The 23,679-nt window shown below is 36.0% G+C and overlaps 3 protein-coding genes across 3 annotated transcripts; 1 reads left to right on the top strand and 2 right to left on the bottom strand.

The window, feature by feature from the left end:
- On the bottom strand, positions 1–540 carry LOC113272384. The gene has a single exon (XM_026522227.1). The coding sequence runs from the start codon at positions 538–540 to the stop codon at positions 1–3; it is 540 nt and encodes a 179-aa protein (XP_026378012.1).
- Positions 541–14,686: 14,146 nt separating this feature from the next.
- LOC113275212 (UDP-glucuronate 4-epimerase 2-like) lies at positions 14,687–17,024 on the top strand. Its single transcript, XM_026524666.1, has one exon. It carries the CDS (start codon positions 14,988–14,990, stop codon positions 16,323–16,325), a length of 1,338 nt encoding a protein of 445 aa, XP_026380451.1. The 5' UTR covers positions 14,687–14,987; the 3' UTR covers positions 16,326–17,024.
- An 843-nt stretch (positions 17,025–17,867) lies between these two features.
- LOC113275211 (tRNA 2'-phosphotransferase 1-like) lies at positions 17,868–21,414 on the bottom strand. Its single transcript, XM_026524665.1, has 8 exons — positions 21,130–21,414; positions 20,880–21,047; positions 20,641–20,788; positions 20,190–20,279; positions 18,873–18,927; positions 18,651–18,773; positions 18,408–18,464; positions 17,868–18,319 (listed from the first exon to the last, which is right to left on the bottom strand). The coding sequence occupies exons 1-8, from the start codon at positions 21,375–21,377 to the stop codon at positions 18,195–18,197; spliced, it is 1,014 nt and encodes a 337-aa protein (XP_026380450.1). The 5' UTR covers positions 21,378–21,414; the 3' UTR covers positions 17,868–18,194.
- Between the last annotated feature and the right edge of the window lie 2,265 nt (positions 21,415–23,679).

The following is a 23,679-nucleotide window of genomic DNA, read 5'->3' as shown; positions in this document are numbered from 1 at the left end:
TCAGGTACAGGCAATGACTTTTTTCTTAAGCAGCTGACAAGAAACATTCCATCTATCTAAAAAACTTTTGACAGTAGCAGTATCAACATCAGATAGCCCAAGAGCTTCCACTTTCAGTCTAACATCAGCTACAATATCGAAACTAACAACATCCATAGAGTTAGAGTGGGTAGAGAACAACCTTTTATTCCTTTCCTTCCATATATGGTAGATGAAGCTATTAAAAGCAAGTTTCTTGATGGTATTTACTGCTCCCCCACTACCAAAATTATCACAACACCACTTCACTTCATTTTCCCAAGAGAGGGAACAATTTCTATAGTAACCAAGTATAAGAAGGATACCTTGCCAAATAGTGGAAGAGAAACTGCAACTGCAAAATAGATGATCTTCATCCTCAATGGTCTCCATACACAGAAAACATTGAGCATCTTCAATACAACCCCATTGGAGAAGTTTTTTCCTTGTCTTAAGACTTCTATGCAAAGCCAACCATCCAATAAAAGAATGCCTAGGTATGTGCCCCTTGAACCAGACCATTCTATGCCAACTTATTTCAGGACCCTTAGGAGCCAAAGCTTAATAAGTTTCCTTCATGGAGAATTCACCATAATTGCTAGCAGTCCAAATTTTCTTATCAGTTTCATTAGAATCAACTTTCACCTTCTGCACAGAATTCCTCAAATCTCCAGCATCTGTAACATCACAAGGAAATATCCATTGATCTCCTCTAATAAAATATGAAACTGAATGATGACCTTGGTTAACAAAATTATTAATATCTTCCACATTAAGCCAATCACAAAGTCTACCCTGAGGATGCTAGAAATCTAGCAAAAGACTAGTATCTCTTCCATCACCTAAAATGGTGCTTATACATATTTTTACTATTTCTCTACACTCTAAAATTCTTCTCCAGCTCCATGAACAATCTTGGGGCACTGCCATACTCCAAAAATCCTTAGATTTGATAAGATTTACCTTCACCCAATTGGTCCATATAGTATCCTTACCAGATACTAAATCCCAGATGTGTCTAAGGTTTGAAGAAATATTGGTGAATTCCAAATTCTTTACTCCTAGCCCCCCTTCCTGATAATAAGTGCAAATCTGCAACCAACTAATAGGGTTGTACTTCTTTCCCATCTTTATACCATCCCATAGAAACCTCTTAAAGATAGTATTTAACTCCTTGAACACTCTCTTAGGCAGTAAAAAGCAAGAAAACCAAAAGTACACCATGCCATAGAGAACAACTTTGATAAGAAGTAATCTTCCAGGATAAGCCAAAAATCTGGCTTTGCAGGATTTGATTCTCTTGATGATCTTTGCAATCAATGGGAGGCAATCAGTATAAGATAACCTTGTAGAAATAAGAGGAACTCTTAGATATCTCACTGGAAGAACCCCCTCAGCACAACCAATACACAGTATGATCAATCTCACCTCCTCCTCTTGGATTCCAGAATGGTACAAGGAGGTTTTCTGCACACTCACAGTAAGCCCAGAGCAAATGTTAAAATCATAAAGGATGTTCCTAATAACATGAGTAGCTTTCAAAGTGCCTTTGAAAAAAATAAGGACATCATCAGCAAAACACAAATGTGTTATCCTAGTAGACTTGCATTTAGGATGAAATTCAAAGGTACCCTTCCTCACTTGTTGCTGCATTAAAGCACTGAATATCTCCATCATCATAACAAATAAGTAGGGGGATAAAGGACAACCCTTCTTTAAACCCCTTTTAGCACCAAAAAAACCATAAGGAGAACCATTTATCAAGATGGAGAATTTGGCTGAAGAAATACAAAGCTTAACCCAATGAATAAATCCAGCTGGAAAACCAAACTTAGACATAGCTTCTAGAACAGCTTCCCATTTAACAGAATCATAAGCCTTCTTCAAGTCCACTTTTAAAGCACATCTAGGAGCACCCTGAGGTCTATGATAGTTCCTTACTAATTCATGAGCTAACATAATATTGTCTTGTATAGATCTACCAGAAATAAAAGCAGACTGGTTTGAACTAATCAAGTCTCTCATCACCACTTTAAGCCTATTAGATAGAATCTTAGTTATGCATTTATAAATAACATTTCAACAAGCAATGGGTCTAAAATCACAGATAGTAGCAGGGTTATCACATTTAGAAACCAAAGTAAGGAAAGTACTATTAACCTCCTTCAACAACTTCCCTTTCTGAAAAAAATTGAGGATAGCAACAACAAATTATCTCCAACAATAGACCAAGCTTTCTTGAAGAAGTAGCTAGAAAACCCATCAGGGCCAGGAGACTTATTAGAATGAATATAAGAAAGAGCCCACACAACTTCATCCCTAGTAATATGCATCATAAGTTGTTCACAATCCTTCTGTTGAAGAAGATTCTCAAATTGTAAAGACCCAAAAATACCAGAGGAATCTCCTTCCCTCTCCCCAGAGTTAAAAATATCTTCATAAAATTCAACACACTCCTTGGCTATTAACTTATCATCCTCCAGCTTTTCTCCGGATCTAGCATGAAGAACCAAAATATTATTTCTAGACCTTCTTTCTCTGACGGAATTATAAAAGAATTTCACATTTGAATCTCCAGCTGCCATCCACTTAACTTTAGCTTTTTGTTGATCCAAAGACTCATCACATCTTGACAGTTTAACATAAGTATGCACAACTTGTTTTTCCTGTCTAGCAGTTTCAACACACAAAGGTCTTTCCTGAAGAGAAGTTTGTAAATTCAACATAACCTTTTTAGCCTCCACAGTCTGCTCGGTCAACTTAGAGAATTTTGCTTTCCTCCATTCACTTAATCTCTTTTTAGTTCTCTTAATCTTAGTAACAAGAACAACCATTGGATTACCCTGAACTGGTTCTTTCCAAACAGACTCAACAATCTTCAAGAATTCCTCATCATCAACAAGATAAATACAAAACCTAAAAGGAGGGGGACCATGAGCTCGTCCTACAAAACAAGTAACTACACTGGGACTATGATCAGACACCCCAGGATTAAGAAAATCATCCACAAAGTCCTGGAATTGATGGATCCATTCTAAGTTAACAAAAACTCTTTCAATCTTCCCCATAACCCTAGCTTCACCTTCTTGTAAATTGCTTCAAGTATAAAAACAACCAGTATAGGCCAAATAAAAAATCTGAGCATCTTGGGTACAATTGAAGAAATCAGAAAATTGAGAAGCAGTTATTTCAGTCTTACTAAGTCTATCCTTATATTCAAAAATAGAATTAAAATCACCAAGAATCATCCAAGGCTTCTTATTAGAGCAAGAAAAGGAAACCAAATCATTCCATAAAGATCTACAAACAATCCCATCATTGTCTCCATACACAAACGTAAACACACAAGAAATATTATGAGGCAAAGTAACATCTAGAAAAATGGCCTGAGAAGAGTTTTGAATAAGGGAGGCTTGTAAAACTTCAGGATCCCAGCCCACCCAAATTTTCCCAGCAGGACTATGAAAATAGTTATCAAAAAATTTCCAAGAAATACAAATACTTCTCATAATTCTACTACTATTATTAGAAACCTACTAAAGATAAATTATTATTTCTAATAAAACTACTAACCTCCTTCTGTTTTAGGGGATCATTCAATCCCCTAAGGTTCCAGCAACCTGTTTTAAATATTAAGAATGTTGGGGGGGGGGGGGGGGGACCTTCCTACCACCCTTCCCAGACTTTTTATTGTCTACCACTTTCAGACCTTTGCAGTACCCACAGATTTCTGAGCAAAATGTGATCTTACTCCCCCACCTAAATCGTCATCCACACCTCCTACTTGATCATATATTTCCATAACATTATAAGTAGAAGCATGGCCAACTGTAATCTCTTGTAGAATATTGTTCTCTCCCTCAGTCCCCTCAGAATTTAAAGAAACAAATTTATTAGCAACTTGAATAGGGACCTCCACCAATTTTCTTTGACTGTTTGTAGTGTTAACATTTTCCTTGGAAAATTGTATCACTTTCTCCTTAACCAAACCTACTGGAGGAGGGTCTGGTTCCATAACCATTTCCTCAATTACTTCCATCTCAGAGATCTCCTCCAAAGAATCATCTATGTTTCTCTTAGAGGTTTTCTTCTTCCACACTTGCCTACTCCCCTCTACCAGTTGTGTCCCTACTTTCTCAGTCTGAGCAACAACCACTTTAGCCTTAACAATACATTTCTCAAGGGAATGTCCAAAAATACCACAATGAGAACACCTAGGAGGCTTCCATGGATACTCTACAGGAATAGTAATACGCTTTCCACCCATAATAAGAGGAACTTCAGACGGATAAGCATAATTAACATCAATTTCAACACATACTCTAGCATAATTCATTCTCTGTCTAGAAAGAGTATTCTTATCAGACATAATAGGATTGCCAATGTAACTAGCAATTAGACGTAATCCCTTAGCATTCCATATATGAATAGGCACATCATAAAAATTCAACCAAATAGGAACAGTCTTCAATTCTGCTATCTCCCTTTCCAAAAGAGGAGTCCAAGCTCTCACCATAAACAATTGATCAGCAATAAAAAACACCCCATGTTCAAGTGTTGTGAGTCTCTCCTCAGCACAATCAAATTCAAAAACAAAAACTGAATTACCACGAATAGTCATACGAAAATCACCTTTAAGTTTCCAAAGTCGCTTCACAGTACGATGAACCAACATATAAGGTAATTTCTTTCCTACAAAGCAACCAATCACCATATCCTCACAGCTTTTAACAGCTGAACCATGCTCCCCAGGATCATCCATCATGACTCTTTCTACATTTACCATACAAGAATCCCTACGAACCATCGGCTCAGATGCAGAAGAATCAACTTGTTGTTTAGTAAGGATTGAATCCCAACTTCCTGTATTAGAAGGACTACTACCACTTGTACCTTCCGCCATAGTAGAATCAGAAGTTTTCGAACCCAATTGATTAGCAAACCCTAAACCACCACCAGAGCTTGAATCCATACAATATCAGGAAAAAAAACAGTAAAAAGGAGAAAAAAGATCCGAAATCAACTAACACCAATCATTAATACTAATCCAGAAGAGATCAATCAGGAACAGCGGGTAAAATCGGGAAAAAAATCTGAAAAAAAATTCTTGATTGAAGTCAGCGTCGTCAAAAAAATCGCCCTTTCCACACTTTCTCTCTCCTTGACTTTAAGGATGTCATGTATATTAATGGCTTTTAAGTTTAGCCACTTTTAGAGGTGATTATTTTTTCAGAATGTACGTGATTTTTTGTACCATCATCCCCAATGCCCTCTATTATGGTTTCATGTAAAAAGATCCAAATGCCATGAAATGAAAAATAACCTCTTGCCCTTCTATCATCATCCCCCGCATCGTGGCATTCGTGCCAACAAATTATCATCCACCCGTAACGCCGGTTTACATGTAATATGCATCTAGCTACACACGACGAATGATTTTTTTTTTTTTTTGTTAAATTTTTGTCCTGTAAACATGTGTTACACGATTTTATTCCCCGAGCACCTCTTGTGACATTTTGGTGCACTTTTTTCTTCATACGAAGAAAATGTAGAAGCAGACGAATACAAGTATCTTGAAATAGCATAATGCCATGATGATGATAAAGTGAGGATCTTGCTGGTGGGCTATACCCCACATGTGAAAGAAAGATCTGAATTTTCCCTTGTTTTTGAAGTTGCCATGATGCCATCTCACATGGCTCACCCACTCATGAGTCATAATGTTGATGGTACCAAATACATTTGTGCTCCTCATTAAATACATTTTTCTTTCTCTTTTCTTCCCTTTCTCGCTGTTTTGTAGTAGACAATGCGGCCGTGACCGGGCCTTTTTTTTCTCTTTATCGCTTAGTCTTGGGTGAAATATGTAGTCTCGGCCCTTTTTTTTCCTGGCTAAATTGAGGCCTATGCCACGTAATTGGGGCCTATAGCTACATGACAAAATAGGATCATTAAGAAGTAATTCATATAAACCCCTTAACCAACTATTTTCTTAATGGCTAATTTATCCCAGATTAATTAGTGTTAATTCAGGTGATTAGTGATAAAATATAGTGTTAGATGTGAAATTAACTTGTGTTAATTAATCATCTGAACATGAAAAAATTTGAAATTTTGAAATTTTTTGAAGAACACCAACTCAGAATCGGTATATGTTGTCAAAAACATATACCGATTGTAACCTCAAAAACATACAGAGATTTTTTGAAATTAGCTTCTACCCAGAATCGGTTTATATGGACATGAAAATCAACCGATTATCCATAATCGGTTTATATTGGCATGAACGTAAACCGATTGTGGGTAAATTTTCTCTTTTTTATCTGTGAATTATGTGTTGTTAGACATCAAATAAAATTAAAATTCATTTTATACCCGAGTTAATGAAATGAAATCGAGTATGATTTCATACTCATTTTATGATCGAGTATTAATTGAAAAAAATGGGTTAACCAAAATCGATTTACACGATACATATGTAAAAACCGATTCCTGACATTGCACAATAGGAATCGGTTTATAAGAATGCTCATGTAATCCGATTCTAACAAAAAAAAGATACTGAAAAATTGAGAAGAACAATCCGTTTACTCGACACACATATAAAATTCGATTCTAACATTATACATCAACAATCGGTTTTTGTAAGTGCTAATGTAATCAGATTCTGGTTCAAATTTCTCGAACCAGAAAACATATCAAGGACAATCGGTCTTTATGGGCATGAACATAAACCATTTCTATTTGCAACCGAATCACATATACATTAACGTTAACCGATTCTGATAAAGCAGGAAAAATTTGATTTCAAAATTTTCAATTTTTGAGCAATTTTATGTTATTAAGACCTAGTTTATAGGATTGGGTTGAGAAGAAAAGAAGAAGAATCAGTTGAAGTGGAGATGGAAATGATTTTGATTTTGATTTTAGTTTTTAATTTTATGATTTTATGATTTTAGTTTTATGATTTTGATTTTAGTTTCTAATTTTATGATTAGGATTTGATGGGGACAAATTAGTAGTATTAATATTTGATAGAGGGTAAAATGGTAATTTCATGAAATTTAGACACCCCTTATCATTCTTTATGGGGTGGATGAAAAAATCCATAGCCCAAATTAAGTGGCATAGGCCCAACTTAGCCGGGTTTATTTTCTTTCTGAGCAGACAAAACATTGAGCCCATGTCTATAATTTGCTCGGTTCAAGCGTTGAAAAATAAATGAACTAACGTGCTCCAAGTGGTGAGACTCAATGCCCATGACGTTCTGAATGGTCTGACAATTGTTTGTAACCGGCCATGGCCTGTTGTTGATATAAATGTTCCATTTGTGGTTGGTCAAGATTCAAAGTATCGGATTGCCACACGGTTTACTAGTGATAAAATTAACTTTTGTTCTTTTGTCATGGCGCCGCTTACAGTATCTAAAATTGTCATGAACTGTCACTGTTTTGCAAGACTTGCTGATATCTGCTGTGCACATTCCTGTTAAGGGGTCACATAAGTGTGAGAAGAATGGTTGGATTAATTGTGCAGCCCTTAACGGTAAGCCTTGAAGTGATATATAGACACTACTGACCTATTTTTGTTCTTCAAGCATTTAAAAAGTTCACATGTAATGCTGCTGACTTATAGAGTTCCCCCAAACAGAGTAACCCCATAACTTTTTATACCCCTCAGGCCTCAACACTGTATCTTTCTTTTAGGTCTTGGCTAAATACTATTTCTACTTGGGGTACTCATATTTACTTGGTCGGTTTTTCTTTTTGTTCTTTTTCCTTTTTTGACTGGTAGATTATTATTAAAGTAAGCTGTTTTCAGTGTTTGGTTAGTTAAAAATGAAGTGTGTAATTGTCTTCAGTTTGAAGCAAGCAAGTGAAGAAAGTTGCTTATAAAAATGGCTTCTGTTCATAGCAATTTGGTAGGCTTTACTGCTTTAGCATATATTGAAAACTGTGCTTGCTCTCCTACGTTCAGGATGAGCGTGTGTTTTAAATAAGAGAGTGAGAAAAAGGCAGAAGCTTACTTTTAGGGTTAAATTACTCTTTATTTTACTGCCTATGTCATGTGTTACTAGACACAATTTCGCTAAAAGCAATGCAACAAATTTCTCGGGTTGTTACTAAACATATGTGGATCATGGAGTTGATTTGTGGTTCTGTAAAGTTTTCTTTAAATTTGTAGACAGTGTGATTTCATGAAAGGAGCGTCCATTAAAACCACAAACAAGCGTCATGAGAGACCTTGGAGAATTCCATGAAAGGAAGACACAAAAAAAAAGTGGGCAAAACACTAGCAAAAAACACCATGAAAATGTCTTAAAAGCAATAGAAATTGAAACAAATACTTAAACTGACCTAAAATAAACTACTAGCTAACTGAACAAGGAAAATGAAAAAAATATGTTCAGATCCGGCCCTAAAAGAACCAAATTTGAGCAGCAAGGATTAACGATGATAAATGGACCATATCTCTTCCTCCAAAGTTTTCTAACTCCCATTGAATCCCTGTCATATTAGAAACTTTTTTGTTCACCATACTTGCATAGTTCATGATAAAAATGAAATTTTCAGTTGTTAGGAGATGACGATTAACGAAATCGGTCACTGTACACCACCCCCGAAAGAAATTTAGCCTCTCATTTGGAATTCTCTTAGGCCTATTCCTATGCACATGTCATACATCTATTTTTGCCATATATGCACCCACTGTGGGTATGCCAAAGTGCCAAACATATATGCTTATATGTCCAATATAACATATAGGCATACACGACAGACTTTCCAGCGAGCGATAGAGTGTCCATCGCCAGATGGTCAAATTATCGCTCGCTGGTCAGTCCAGCGTCAGTGATGGTCAAGACGTCGCTCGCTGGTCCGATCGTCATTCATCAGTTCCTCATCCAATGACTACAATTCCCCCCTCTATAAATACCCAATTCCAAACTCATTTCAACTCAAACCAGAATTTCTAAATTTCTCTAGAATTTCTTAAATTCTCAATCTTCTTCAAATCAAAAATAATCATGCCTTCTCTACAATTCTTAATTTCTTGTAATATGGATTCACAATCTCAAAGTCAGGGAAAAAGCAAAAAAAAACTAAAGTCTGTGTTGCAAAATACAACCTCACAGAAGATGAATGCATTTGTCGTAATTATATTTTTTTTATCCAAGATTATATCGATGGTGCACAACAACATGGTAAAACCATGTGGGAAAATATATTTCATAAATATGAAGCACAAACCATGAACATCAATTGTCATGATGCAAAAGAGATGGTAGAATGCTTCATTACAATCAACAAGGAAGTAGCCGCTTATGATGAATTGATAATGCAAGCCAAGAGAGGAGGCCAGGAGTGTGGTCTTGTGGATGTTGATGTTGAAAGACATGTTCGTACAGATTGGCAGCGAAAACATGGCAAACAGTTCTCTTTCAAAAGTTGTTATCATATTTTGAAGGTGTTGAACAAATATAATCCAGAATTGTTAGCAACTAATCTACAAGTACCTGTAAGGTCACCGTATAGTTCTTCTCCCTCAACACCAAATTCTTCACCATTTTCACCAAGTTCATCAAATTCTTCACCAGATACCCCAAGAAACATAAATGTGAACTTAGTTCTCAATGATGATGGTGGTAAGAGAAAACTTCCAGGGATGAACAATGCAGGACTGGATAGAAAATTAGCTCAAGAAGGAGGAAGTTCCAATGGATTTCACATAGAGGAGTTTATGGACCATCAAAAGACCGTCGAGAAGCAAAAAACAGTTGATAGGAAATTTCAAAACAGGGAGAGTAAAAAAAATCGTCTTTCTCAAGAAAAATTTGGGTTTGACTATGACAAGCATAATATTCTTCAAGCTAACACTTCAATTATGAACCCTCAGCAAAAACATGTGTGGCAAATCGAATTTGACAGGATTGAAGCACAGATTGAACAACAAGCTAGATTTACTAACAACCAACCTAGTGGTGATGATACTGAGGATGAGTTCGATGTAGTAGTTCCTCTAGATGATTGATGTATTAATTTAAGTTTTAATTTGAAATGTTGCATTTTAATTTGATATGTTGTTGTTGCATTTTACTTAATATTAGTTTGAAATGAAAAGTTGATTGATTTGGAATGTTGTTGTAGTGTACTTAAATAAGTTTCGCTCATTAATTTAAAATTAAATAAATAACTTAATAATTTAACTAAAATACATAACTTAATAATTAAACTAAAATGAGTTACGCCCAAAGATTTAATTTCTTCCATGCTCTACCCAAACATTCACTCTCAGATCATCTCTTAAACTGTCATACAAATTCTGGTTCTGAACGTAATTAGTCATTTGAGCATAATTTCTTGCAGGCACGCCTCTCCGCGGTTGAATCTCAGGCCTCAGATCTTCATCTTCATAGTTAGTCCACTCCTTATTGCGACAGGTTTCCTGAATAACCATGTCATGAAGAATTATGCAAGTGAGCATACTCTTGTGCATTTCACGAGTATTCAACCCATGATATGACCCACAAATGATATCGATCTTCCTCTTCAGAATTACAAAAATGCTTTCCACATCCTTCCTCACCGCCTTTTGGCGGGTGTTAAAATGCCGGTATGAACGGCCTAATGCACCGCGAGGAGGCTGACGGTAGCATTGAACCAAGGTGGACCATTTTGGGTAGATACCATCCGCAAAACAATACCCATGAATGTAATGATGCCTGATGGTCGTTGATCATGAAACAAACTTGAGGAAAATTTCTGTACTTCGGATCTTCAAATAGAGGCGACTTGTGCAAAATATTAATATCATTTTGTGACCCCGAAAGAGCAAAAAAAAAGCGTGCCATATCCAACAATCATAAGAAGCAGCAGCTTCAAGGATAACAATTGGTTTTGGATAATGACCCTTATATTGAATGGCCCAATAAACAAGGCATCCTTGCCATACCCAATACATACAATCAAGACTACCTAGCATTCTTGGGAATCCCCTTTTCTCATTGTCCCTCAATATTTTTCTAACATCTTCCTCAGTTGGTTACCATAAATATATTGGACCAATTTGATTAATCATTACTTCACAAAACAATGAAAAGTAAGTGAATGAAGTCGTTTTACCCATACGAAGGTACTCATAGTTCGCATGCGCTGGTCTGCCATAACCTAAAGCCGAAGTAACTTTTTGTTCAGTGTATCAAACTGATAATTAAATTGAGGTTCTACTCGACAAAGCTCTTCAATAATCTTTTTCACCAGATGCCGAGGCATGCAGAATCTACCTTGAAAATTTTGATCAGAGTACACACAATTGGGAAGAAAATAATCGTGCATCAGCTTCTGGTGGTAAAATTCCCTCCCTCGATAGTATATCTTCTTGAGAATACTTCTTCTGGCTCTGGAACTCTAAGTATTTGGCCCATATGTACAAGCTTCAAAATGTCGATTAGTTTATTATCTTCAGCTTCCTCATCGTCAAGTTCTTGCAACCTCCTTCGATGCATTTCATGCTGTAATCTAAACCGATTCATAATAACATTCCTCTCTTCATTGGATCTAGCCATTGGTGATTATGAAATTTAAAATTGAGAATAGAAATAGAGAAATTGGTGAAGTTTACGTAGAAGTAGGTGTGGGTAACTTGAAGATGTACAATGGCGTATATATAGAAACCAACAAGGGGAAATAGCCTTTGCAAAATAATTACTTATCGATAATCATAATATCGAGTGATGGGTTTGATGGCGCCAACGATATTCATAATATCGCTAGCACTGTCAATAATAACGATCAATAAAAACTCTGTCGCTCAATGATTTTCTCATAGTGACGCTGCTCGTTTGTCATTCCACCTAGCATGTCAAACATGTTTTTGTTTTTTTTGCATGTGCATAGGAATAGGCCTTCCAAGCACAAAGTTAAGTCAATCGTATAAGTCATGTATTTTGAATATTTTTTTAGAAACACGAAGTTAAGTTGACGGGGTAAGTCATGTATTTAGAAAAATCGCCTTTTACATCCAAACAATCAAACTTTAATCAACAAGAACTTTTTGAGACTCTCTATCAGGGGTTTAATCAATTTCGTTCTGAAAATAATTCGTCCCACGAAGACTTTTGAAGATAACGCGTATGGTCAGGTTCTTTCATATGTGCGTGGTAGAAACGTGGTAGAATTGCGTGGTAGAAACACTGGACGCTAGTGGCAAACCCCAAACTAGCCCCTGGTTTCTTCTTTTGGATTCAAAGATCCATGGAATTTTCAAGGATCCATGATGACCGCTCCGTAAGTCAGCCAAGTAGAAGCTAGCTAGCTAGCTATAAAAGGTTGCATTATTCCTTGTAATTGGCAAGCAACTGGAAGAAAGATAGCACATGAACTTAATTGGTTGGTGCGCAAAAGTTTTTAAATTGATTTGCACACTTGCGTGGAAGAAGGGGCTTGTAGGGAAGCATGGCCATAGACAGACATTTAGGGCACTTGTTTAGTTGGCTATATCCTATCCTATGACCGACTAACTTGCATTTACTCCTCCCAGCCTACCAACAGTATCCTAGCCTCCTCCAGCCGCAGCAGTTTTGGACGCCGAAAATTATTTTGTTCTATATGAATTAATTCCTATACAATTTAGTAATAGCAACCTTATTGGTTATTAGTATTTTGTTAGGCATGGGAATAATATTTCAAATATCCTGTTGGCCGGTCATACAAGCATGAGGATAGTGCAATACATTTTATATTCGAGCAATCAAAATTTCTACCCTTGACCGTTGAAATGTTTTCGTATTATAACGAGTTTGCTTCAACATCATGATCTTTTTTTCAAATGAATTTAGAGCATCTAAAATAGTGAATGTGTTGGCACTCCATAATTAGTTTGGTAGCCGTATACACATAATTTAAGCAAAAATGGTGCCGTTTTTTAAAATTCATTTCAATAGTTAATTTACACGTAACTTTCATAAGTAGACACATCACAAAGGGCCATTTACTAATTATATATGTTTCTTTAGTCTCAAAAAAAAACTTATAATAAGGTTGGGTAAAATGTTAGATATGTGGTACTAAATATCAACAATCATCTTTACATGACTTTTAAGCCATAAAATTAGATTACAAGATATCCAAGTATGTTTTTGTACTCTATTTGAGAAGTTTCTTGGGACTCTAATTGAAGACTAAAATTAGTGACCGTTTGGAGACAGTCCCCACCATGATAGCACCACCAAATGTGTCATTCTCATCCTCTCAACCTTTCTTACTTACTATCATGTGATGCCTCTTTTGTCTCTTTTATACTTTTTTTTTTCAATCTATTCTTCTTGAATAAACATCTACTATAACTTATTGAAAACAACCAACTAAAAATTCAAAACATAGTTCATACAAGAACAAGACCCAAAAAAAATTGTTATTTGGAAATAAGATAACATGGTTTATGATATGAAGACATTTCTTTTAGGCTGTGATTTTTGATTATTATCTGTGTTTGGGAAGAGCTATGGGTGTATAAGATCATATTTTGCTCTATCCAACAAGATGATCCAATCCGATCCACCAACCACATTTGATACTCTATTAATGATTTCTGTGCTGGTGAAAGATAACAGTCAAAAACTTAAGCAAATTTCCCTAATGACCTAAATATGCCTAGTATTTTTAACGGAAAATGGGGGTCATTTGTCCAAATATTTTTAAAACATGGTTCTAATAGACGAGTAAAAATTAGTATGGGTGAAATGGACACCAAAATCAAAAATATCAAGAATTAAATTTAAAAAAGAGCGAGGAAGAAACTTGATGCATCCTGATATAAATAAAAAATAAGAAAAAGTATTTGAAAATGGGCAAGTTGAAACTGTTTACATCCTGGTTATTCTTATATTCTCGTCCATTTGAACAATATCAAATTTTACATGTCTTTTTCATCCAGGAATTGTCGTGATTGGGCTAACTGACCAATTTTATGTATTTTTAACTTGAGATTTAACTCATTATCACTTTCATTCAAAATTCATAATTTGAATGAGGCAGGATTTGATGACATCGTAATAACACGACGACACTTTTATTTTTACAAAATCTGAAAGATGAATTCCAAGCTAATTTTCTGCTGCTGCATCATAAATAACATGACGACACCATTACTTTTACAAAATCGGAACGATGAAATTCCAAGCTAATTTTCTGATGTCACGTTTCTCTTATAAAATTTTACTCAATGGTGGCAATGAATTTCAATCACCAGCATGGCGCGTAATGCTTTCGCCGGCATCCGCTAGCTCAAAGTAACCCAGTGGGTGTGACTCCACTAAAAAATCCACCAAACCGGAACCCCAAAAATCTCTCACACACAAACCAATTATGAGATCTACTAATAAATTCACATCACAAGATTCACAACATCATCATCTTGAGTAAATGCAGTTCGTAATTAACCATCCAATGAATCAAAATGATTTTGAAAACCCAAAAAAAAAACTCAGAAATTCATGGTAATCCATCCAATCAATAAACACGCTAACTTTGATTGAAATAAATATAACCAGCTAGCTAGATTTAGATTAGTTTTAGATAAACTCAATCTCGGTTATTTAATACCAATCCTAGTAACAAAAATTAGGTAAAATTTTCATTTCCAATTTACCCCCTGATGATTAGTTTTAATTACACAGACCCTTCTTCTTTCTTCTCTGACTCCCTATTTCCTCGTCTTTTCCTTCCTTCATTTTCTGTGAGAGGATAAAAAAAAAAGAAAACGAACCCCAAACAACAACTCATCAATCAATCAACCCTCTCCCTCCAAGAAACCAGAAGATTCTCTACAAAAATAAACCCTAAAAAATAAAAATCCCCAAAATTCGAAACCCTAACTTTTTCTTCGATTTTGGTTTGATGTAATATAACTGAAGAAGATTGAGATCGAGAAGAGATTCAGAAGAAGAAGAGTTAGGGTTTGAAAAGTAGGAAATGACACAGCTGAAAACACATCAAGACGGAATACCATCAACACCAGGGAAAATCAAAATGGATAGATCACCATACATTCATCGATTGAGATGGCAATTTTCATTAGCAAAATTAACATTTTGGTCTTGTTTGTTTCTAGGTTTAATCCTACTTTTCTTTTTGAGATCGACACCTTCATCTTCATCTTCATCATACTCATTATTATCAGGAACGGATTCAACTCGTAGATCTCTTGTGTCGACATGGGGAGGACCAGATTGGGAGAAGCGAGTGCGAGATTCATCTAAAATACGATCTCACAATGGTATATCTGTACTTGTTACAGGTGCTGCTGGTTTTGTTGGTACTCATGTATCTGCTGCTTTGAAAAGAAGAGGTGATGGTGTATTAGGTCTTGATAATTTCAATGATTATTATGATCCTAGATTGAAAAGATCTCGTCAAGCTAGACTCGAGAGAAGCGGTGTTTTTATCGTTGAAGGTGATATTAATGATTCTGCTCTACTTAAGAAATTATTTGATGTTGTTGCATTTACTCATGTTATGCATCTTGCTGCACAAGCTGGTGTTAGGTATGCTATGCAAAATCCTGGTTCTTATGTTAATAGTAATATTGCTGGTTTAGTTAGTTTGTTTGAAGTGTGCAAATCAGCTAATCCACAGCCATCTATTGTATGGGCATCCTCTAGTTCTGTGTATGGATTGAATAATAAAGTACCATTTTCTGAAAGAGATAGAACAGATCAACCTGCTAGTTTATATGCTGCTACAAAGAAAGCAGGTGAAGAGATTGCACATACTTATAACCACATATATGGTTTGTCCATCACTGGGTTGAGGTTTTTTACAGTTTATGGTCCTTGGGGTAGACCTGATATGGCTTACTTCTTTTTCACACGGGATATTTTGAAGGGGAAGCCGATTCCGATTTTTGAAGGACCAAATCATGGTACTGTTGCTAGGGATTTTACCTATGTTGATGATATTGTCAAAGGGTGTTTGGGTTCGTTGGATACTGCTGAGAAAAGTACAGGCAGTGGTGGGAAGAAGAAAGGACCTGCTCAATTGAGGATTTTCAATCTGGGGAATACTTCGCCAGTGCCGGTTACAACTCTCGTGAGTATATTGGAGAGACTTTTGAAGAAGAAAGCCAACCGGGTTATGTTGAAAATGCCTAGAAATGGAGATGTGCAGTTTACTCATGCGAATATCACGTTGGCTCAGACGGAACTTGGTTATAAACCTACAACAGATTTGCAGACAGGGTTGAAGAAATTTGTCAGGTGGTATCTTAGTTACTATTCTGATTCTGGCAGCAAGAAGAGAAGCGACGAGTGAATCCTCAACTGGCTGTTTGATCAGATCCATTTGAATTGTCCTTTTGATTCTTATGATTTTTTTGCCCTTTACCTTCCTTTGCACGTTTCTCTTTTTCGTATATCTTAAAAAAATACTGTCATATAAAGAGGAAACGAGAATTCTGCGAGGGAGAGAGGTTCCGTGGTTATTGGGCATTGTTTCCAGGATATTCCTCTTTTGTTATCAGAAGTAAAACAGAAGTGTCTCAGCCTTTTCCACATATTGCTTCTTTCCTTTTTCTTTTTTCCCCTTTTCAGATTCTAGGAATGTTGTTATTGGTAGTTTCGGCATTTGTACAATCCAAGGCTGCAAGGTTACGAGCATATGCTGATTGGTGGAGCTCTCGACATGATTTCAATAAAACAGCGGATGCCACTTGGTTCTCATTCATTTTCCTGAATTGGTTGTATTGCCACTGATCATGTGTTTTCGTACATTCATAGTTTTAGTGATTAATCTGGTGGAGAACGAACTATTGTCATCAGAAATTTAGTCCTTTTGTTTCATTTTATTCATTCGTTTACTTAAGTAGAACTACTTTGGTGGTTTTCTCCCCACTCTCTCCTTTCATAACTCATGAAACAACTTACTCACTGTCTTCATAGTTATGCAGGTGTAAGATCTTGCAACTTCATACTTTCTTAATGAAAAGTTGATTATGTATCCTATTTATTGGACATATTTCCTGCTTTGTATCATCATTTTGGATTATTAGTTGCATCTTTTTATAACATGTGAGTTGACGTTTGCGTTGTGGAAGTGTCTTATTACCTTCTTTTGGGTTTGAACATTTCGTTATACATGTTTCCTTGTTATTTAGTATTGCCTGTTTTATATGCTTTCTCTTAGCGTTGTGTTGAGGTTAGACCATGGAGGTTCTGAGGTTTTACAGCATCCTGCTACAGAGTTTAGGGATGATATTCGTTCGTCTTAGTTTCACACAATGCCTTGTCCAGTGATGTGTCATTTACTGCGAGTGATATTGTCTCTGTCCAGTGCACAGCTTTGGTTTTCTGACCATGCTTGAAGAACTTTTTTTGGCAGATGATTCACCTTTTGCTGCTTAGCAGCTCTTAAGGTGTGAGATTTACTTGTTCAATTTAAATGTGTAGTTAGTAATCAGATGTTGGGAAACTGGCTCTGTTCAAGATTCGAAGCAAGGAATACATGGTATGATTTAGTTTTCAGTTTATTGGTCTTTAGAGTCGGGAGAATGTTCTCCATCATGGTTGAGGTGAGGATTCTTGCTTCTTAATGAATACGCTAATAAACATATGTTTTGGTGTGGATACATACATAGTGTCAGATGTTGTAAGGCTTTTACTACTGCGGTTTCTTTGCTTTGTTAATAAACTGTGGAAGTATTAGATTGACCATTAGATTAGCAATACTTCCACAGTTAAAGGTAGATAATAGACTGCATAAAGGTAAAGGTAGATAATAGACTGTCCATGTGGTAAGGTTTCTCAGGCAATGAAAGATCTGGAATGTAGTGCTTCATTACTTACGTTACGAAAACAGTTACTGAAAGATCTGGATTCTATAGCCAGATAGTGTTTCATATTCAACAGCAAGTCATTATAGAACTTTTGTCGCCGATACAGGAATGGTTCTTCTCCAGGAAAAATCAAGGCTGTTTAACTTAAGATTGCTTATGTATTACTGTGCCAGTTATAAATGCTCACACCTATCCACACATAAGGGCACCGGTATTTGGAATTCTCATCCAAACAAAATTTACAACAACAAGGATTCTGTCAAAGCACTTGAAGAAATAAAAATCAACCAGATGATTTGCTTTTGGTTCAAAAACAAAACAATCCATCTCATTTATTTCCTAGCTTCAGACTAAAACGGTACTGGTTGTCGACCTGGCCACGTTTCAATCTTCATAATGTATTTGACAGGCACAATACCGTTAAATCCTTCCGTCAAAATCACCTTATTTTCTGATAAATAAAACTTCATTCCCTCTGAAACCAAAAAAGAAAGCACACGTGTAATTAACTAATCGAGACAGAAGCCTCACAAACTATTAAAATCAAAACACGGATAGAGTACCTTTCAAAGCCTTGCCGACATCTAAGAAAATCATGATATTAACATCCCGCCGCATTCCTGTTAAAAAAAGACTGATCAAAATCATAGATTCCAACCAAGCTACAATTCACTACCTTAGAACTTACATCTAGTGGTTGATACATATCAAAAGGTTTAAGACTTTAGCCGCTTCACAACATACAGATACAACTCCCACTAAACGAAACCAAATAATATGTGAAAAGGCGAAAATCAGAATAATACCGCTAATTACTTCTCCATCAGTTGGCATACCACTTGAAAAGTGAACATGTAATCTTTCCATACGTTTAAGGCCGCTCTTCAAAATTGACTCTAGATTTCTTTTATAGGTTCCATGCACACAAACTGCAAAAATTGTTTAAAAGTAATTACTCGAAGGGTAAAATCTAACTCCAACAATGATTGACAAATAAGCCGTTATCAATGCGTTTTTAGCATCTGTACCTGGAGCTTCTTCAGCTGAAAGAATGGGTTTTAATAAGCTCTCGGATTCAACTGTCTGAAAATGGAACATGAAACCAAAAAATTAAACAGGAAAAAGAGCATTCCTAACAATCTTTACAAGAACAAAATTTATTTATAACCCTATGAGATGAATGGCCATACACCATCTTGGTTGCACCGTAGCAAAGGGACACCAACAACCCTAGGTTAGCAAAAATATAATCGTTGCTTCTCTTTTTTTTTGATAGATAACCACTTACATTAATTTCAGGTATAATCGTTGCAAAGAGTACAATCTCAAAAATGACCGATAGCTCTTTTATGTTGCAGTTATCAGTTTAGGTATATAAATTGATAAATAACCACTTACATTAATTAAGTTGTTGTTTAGGTTAAATTAGATGGGTAAAATTAGTTATGTTGACCCTTTTCCTAAATCTCAATAAGGAGATTGCTTCTGTAGGACATGTGTACCAAAATGTTTCTTTGTGTTTTGTTCTCAGTTTAGTAAAGTATTTATATCTCCTATAGATTTTAAATTAAACATGCACTCAACAGAAGTATAGCCACGATATCATTTATCAAAACTCTGGTACTTTAGTTTGTGCGATCTTGGTCCCAATATATGTCGCGTTTGACCAGCGAAGTTTAACAAAATAATATCAGGGTTTTCTGAAGGAAAAAATCTTCCCTAAATTTAATAAATATGCACAACTATTTCTATTTTCACCGCAGTTTGTCAGCAAGAAAAGACTCCGCCAGAACTAATAACTAAACCTTGCTTATTATGGTCATCACTAACACGTAGTAGCAGCACACATGGGATACAGTTCTGGATTGAAACTTATACAAACCAAGACTACTGTTTCCAACTCAGGTATGTTACTAAGACAAATGTTCTACATAAGTGAGACTGTAGTACAGGAAAACGACGTAACCTAGATATTATCTGATTCAGATCATGTGGACAACCATAGTTATCATTAATTTGCTTGGGACAGGGCTCTCGCCAAAAACAAAACCCTGGCCAGATCAGGCACTGCGTGGTTGGTTTACTACACCAAACTATAAGGAGTCCATAACAGGAATAATAATCCACAATTACCATTATAAAATTTGTTCAAGGCAATCACTTCACTTATTTGGTGAGACGAGGCCTACACAAGATTTGAGAGGAACACCGTTTAACTTTAAGTTTAATGTGTTCATCCATTTTCGGCACCATGTTACTCTAGGAAATTTAAATACTGATTACAAGCCATTAGAATCCCGACATTCAAAGCAAAAATCCCATCCATTAAGTTAATAAGTAGTTACCTTTATAGTGTGGCCTTGGTTTGCACGTATCAACAGCTCCCCATTCTCTTCCAAGAGGCCGTGACGCTGTTTATTATCCCTCCTGACTGCCTGAATGTTGAAAATCAGTTACCAAAGATATCTTGCGAGTCAAATGCAGGTTTAGCAACAAGTACATATGATCCTGAAATTGACTTCAAATTTTTTTTCTGGAAAAAGGTAAATAGCAGAAGAAATATGCGTATAGATATTAACATTTTGTAGATTGGTTATTAAGAATGGGATGAACGTTTGTAAGCTGTATGTTTAACCTACTGTCTGCTTAGAAGGTTGATTTTTGCAGCATTAACTTTCCTGCAGTTGGTTATGTTTTAGAGAGATGGATTGCCAATAGAGTACGCTTCTAATAGAAATGGCACCACCATCACTCTCTTCTATATGAATTTGAACAGTAAGTATGGAACTTCCTCACCTCTCTAATATCATCAATTGTGTGCGACTTTAGCGGAATGTTGGCGAATGTTTTGATATCCAACTTCATTAGATCATCCACTTTCACATAGCCATCACTCCTCATATTCAAACCCAATTCCACAGCCATATGCCGCAATACTCTTGACCTAAGACAAAGTTCACAATAGAATTCAATCTACTATCAATAATCTCAAAAAGAAGGACTTTTACCCAAGTAGACAGAGAGGGAGAGCATACAAGAGTCTACCAAGGGCATCGATTTTATCAGCTCCTCCTCCTCTTCCTCTTCCCCCACCCCCACCACCACCACGACCTCCTCCTCTTCCTCCACCACCACCACCACCGCGACCTCCTCCTCGACCATCTCTCATCTGTGTACCTCTATTACTTCCTCTACCACAACCACTATTAAAGAAAACACAATCCAAAAAATTGATTTAATCCAGGGTTTAGAGAAATATAAGAATTAATGAATAAAATTAATTACCTTGTTCTTGAATTAGCAAAAGCAGAAAAAGAATTAGACGAAGAAGAAGAGGGATTGGTGTAGTTGTCCATTGAAGTTAGGGCACCAAATCTGAATAGAGATGAGTATTTGATATTTGCAGAACTAGGAATAGCAGCAGCGTTAATGGAGGATGGAGGAGAAATAGACACACAGAATCGAAGAAGAAGTCGAGATGCGTTGTTGGTTGACGCTGTTGAGGAGAACAACATTCGTATGGCAATTTCCATCCCTGCTTACGACTTAATAGAAGCAGGTGGGGTACATTAGTAATTCAAGTTCTACTAGTACTAGACACACTGCCGTTGTTCGGCAGGTTTAGCTCCAGCAGGTGGCAATTTGCTTACTCAGAAAAGAGAGAAAAAAATGGACAGCACTAGGAGATAAATTTAACGATTTGGAGAGGTCTCATGGTTATGCTCATCAATCAATAATAATATACTCCCTCGTTCCTTTTTAATAGACTGATTTTGTTTTTAGAGAAAATTAAGAAAATTAAGAGAACTAATCATTGAAAGTGATTCTCATGACACTTGTCAATAAAAGAAGCGAAGTGAAATGGTCCCCATGACACTTGTCAGCAAAAGAAGTATAGTGAAATGGTCCATATGACACTTGTTATCAAAAGAAAAGAAGTTAGAGAAAAGTGATCCCAGAAAACTAAAGTAACATTTGACTTTCCCAATTAGGAAACCAACCTATTTTTTTGAAACATTTATTTTAGGAAACCAGCCTATTAAAAAGTAATGGAAGGAGTAATTAAGAGATCCAATTTGGAGAGGTCTCATGGGTAACTTTAGCTTCTATAGATGAAATCCTGGCTTGTAATTTTAGCTTCTCGTAATTTCGTTTTCCGTCAAGAGTATCCTGCACAAATCCGTAGGAATTAGTCAATATATTAGAAGGATTGTTCGTAAACCACCTATTCCTACGTTTTCATTCATAATTAACAGCTTCTCTCGGAGATGGAAATTTCATTTCAAATATAGATTGACATGTGATGTTTATAAATGCAACAAACGTATTTCCCATTCTAAACCAAATGGAAAAGTGATTGATGCCAAAATATTAAGGATAGCTAAAGAACAGCTAATTTTTCGGAATCACAGGTGTAGAGGAGGACATCATGAGCCATGCATATATCATGAAACGCCGCCATGGTTTTAGGCAGATGCATCGATTTTAAAATTCATAGCATCTCTCAATGAATTCAAGAGATTTTTGCAGCAAACCAGGTTACTCAGTGTCCAAATCGGTGTCTATGGAAGTGCCCAATTGAGAAGAATGAATAATCAAATCTTATAACAAAAATAACTTTCTAAGCTATTTCTTTTGCTCGAAAACCTCAGCCTCAGCCTCACATAACACTTTTTAAAAAGCTTAATCATATCGAAGACAACAGCTAGTATTTGCAGAGGAACTAAACATAGTTTTCTAAGATACAAGACGCTGCAGGATAGATAAATACCTTAAAAGGATACCAGCCAATTGATAAATAGCCGTAATTATAAAGAGTCTCAAGAGTTAGACCAATCGCCACACCAGTAGATATTCTAGTAATCGTTTCAAAATCAACATGTCTATTTATAATTTTCTTCCTTTGTGCATCAATAAGACTATCATAATCTACGTCGCCGAAGATCTCCTTCATCCGGGCACTGGAATATTCATTTCCGGCAGCATCCTAGAGAGATAAATCAAATGTAAGATCATACAAATGAAAGTAATTAAATGAAATACTTGAAAGAAAAATCAAAAATGTGGAGGGAATAAAAAAACTACCTTGTGATTTTTGGTCGATTTCCCAGCTGTAGAAAAAAACATCTTAGGAAAACCCTCTTTTCTGGTGAAATTCTTAGCGCTAGACGAAAACAACCTAGCAAAACCCATAAATTTATTTGTCATTTTCTTTAACAAAATCGGCAGTCGTGAATGTAATAGGATCCTAACACTAAACACAAGGTTAGGTAACAGTTGATCGGGGATCAGCCACTTCAGGTAAGTAAAGCTTGTATTTGAATGAAAAAGATTGTCAAAAACACATATGTATACTTATAGGACATATTTCCCAGTCCTAAGAACCATTGGTAACAAATATATACTCAGATTTCTTTTTATATGACATATGTCCTAGTCCTAAGAACCTTTGGTAACAAATATATACTCAGATTTCTTTTTATATGACATATGTCCTAGTCCTAAGAACCTTTGGTAACAAATATATACTCAGATTTCTTTTTATATAAAGAAGTTATTGGGCCAAGTTTCGAGATGGATGGCTATGATTAACCATAAAGAGATTCCCTCCTCCTCCTCCTCCTCCTCTCAGGAATAGAAATCAGATTTTGATAATGAGGTGGCCAATCAGAGGTAAACTCTTAGAATGATTAACTAGCCACCTAGATTTATTGGTTAACACGGGTGAGCTGGAGCACCGTTCCCACAACTGTCCTTCGATTTAACAGTCCATCTAACAGTGCCTAGTACACCTTTTATTGCTCTAAAATTTCCTCAAAGAATTATTTGTTGAGC

The sequence above is a fragment of the Papaver somniferum genome, chromosome 4 (genome assembly GCF_003573695.1).
Source record: "Papaver somniferum cultivar HN1 chromosome 4, ASM357369v1, whole genome shotgun sequence".
In the NCBI taxonomy this organism is placed as follows: domain Eukaryota; kingdom Viridiplantae; phylum Streptophyta; class Magnoliopsida; order Ranunculales; family Papaveraceae; genus Papaver; species Papaver somniferum.
Note: the sequence above shows the minus strand (reverse complement) of the source record. Positions and strands in the feature narration are given on the sequence as shown.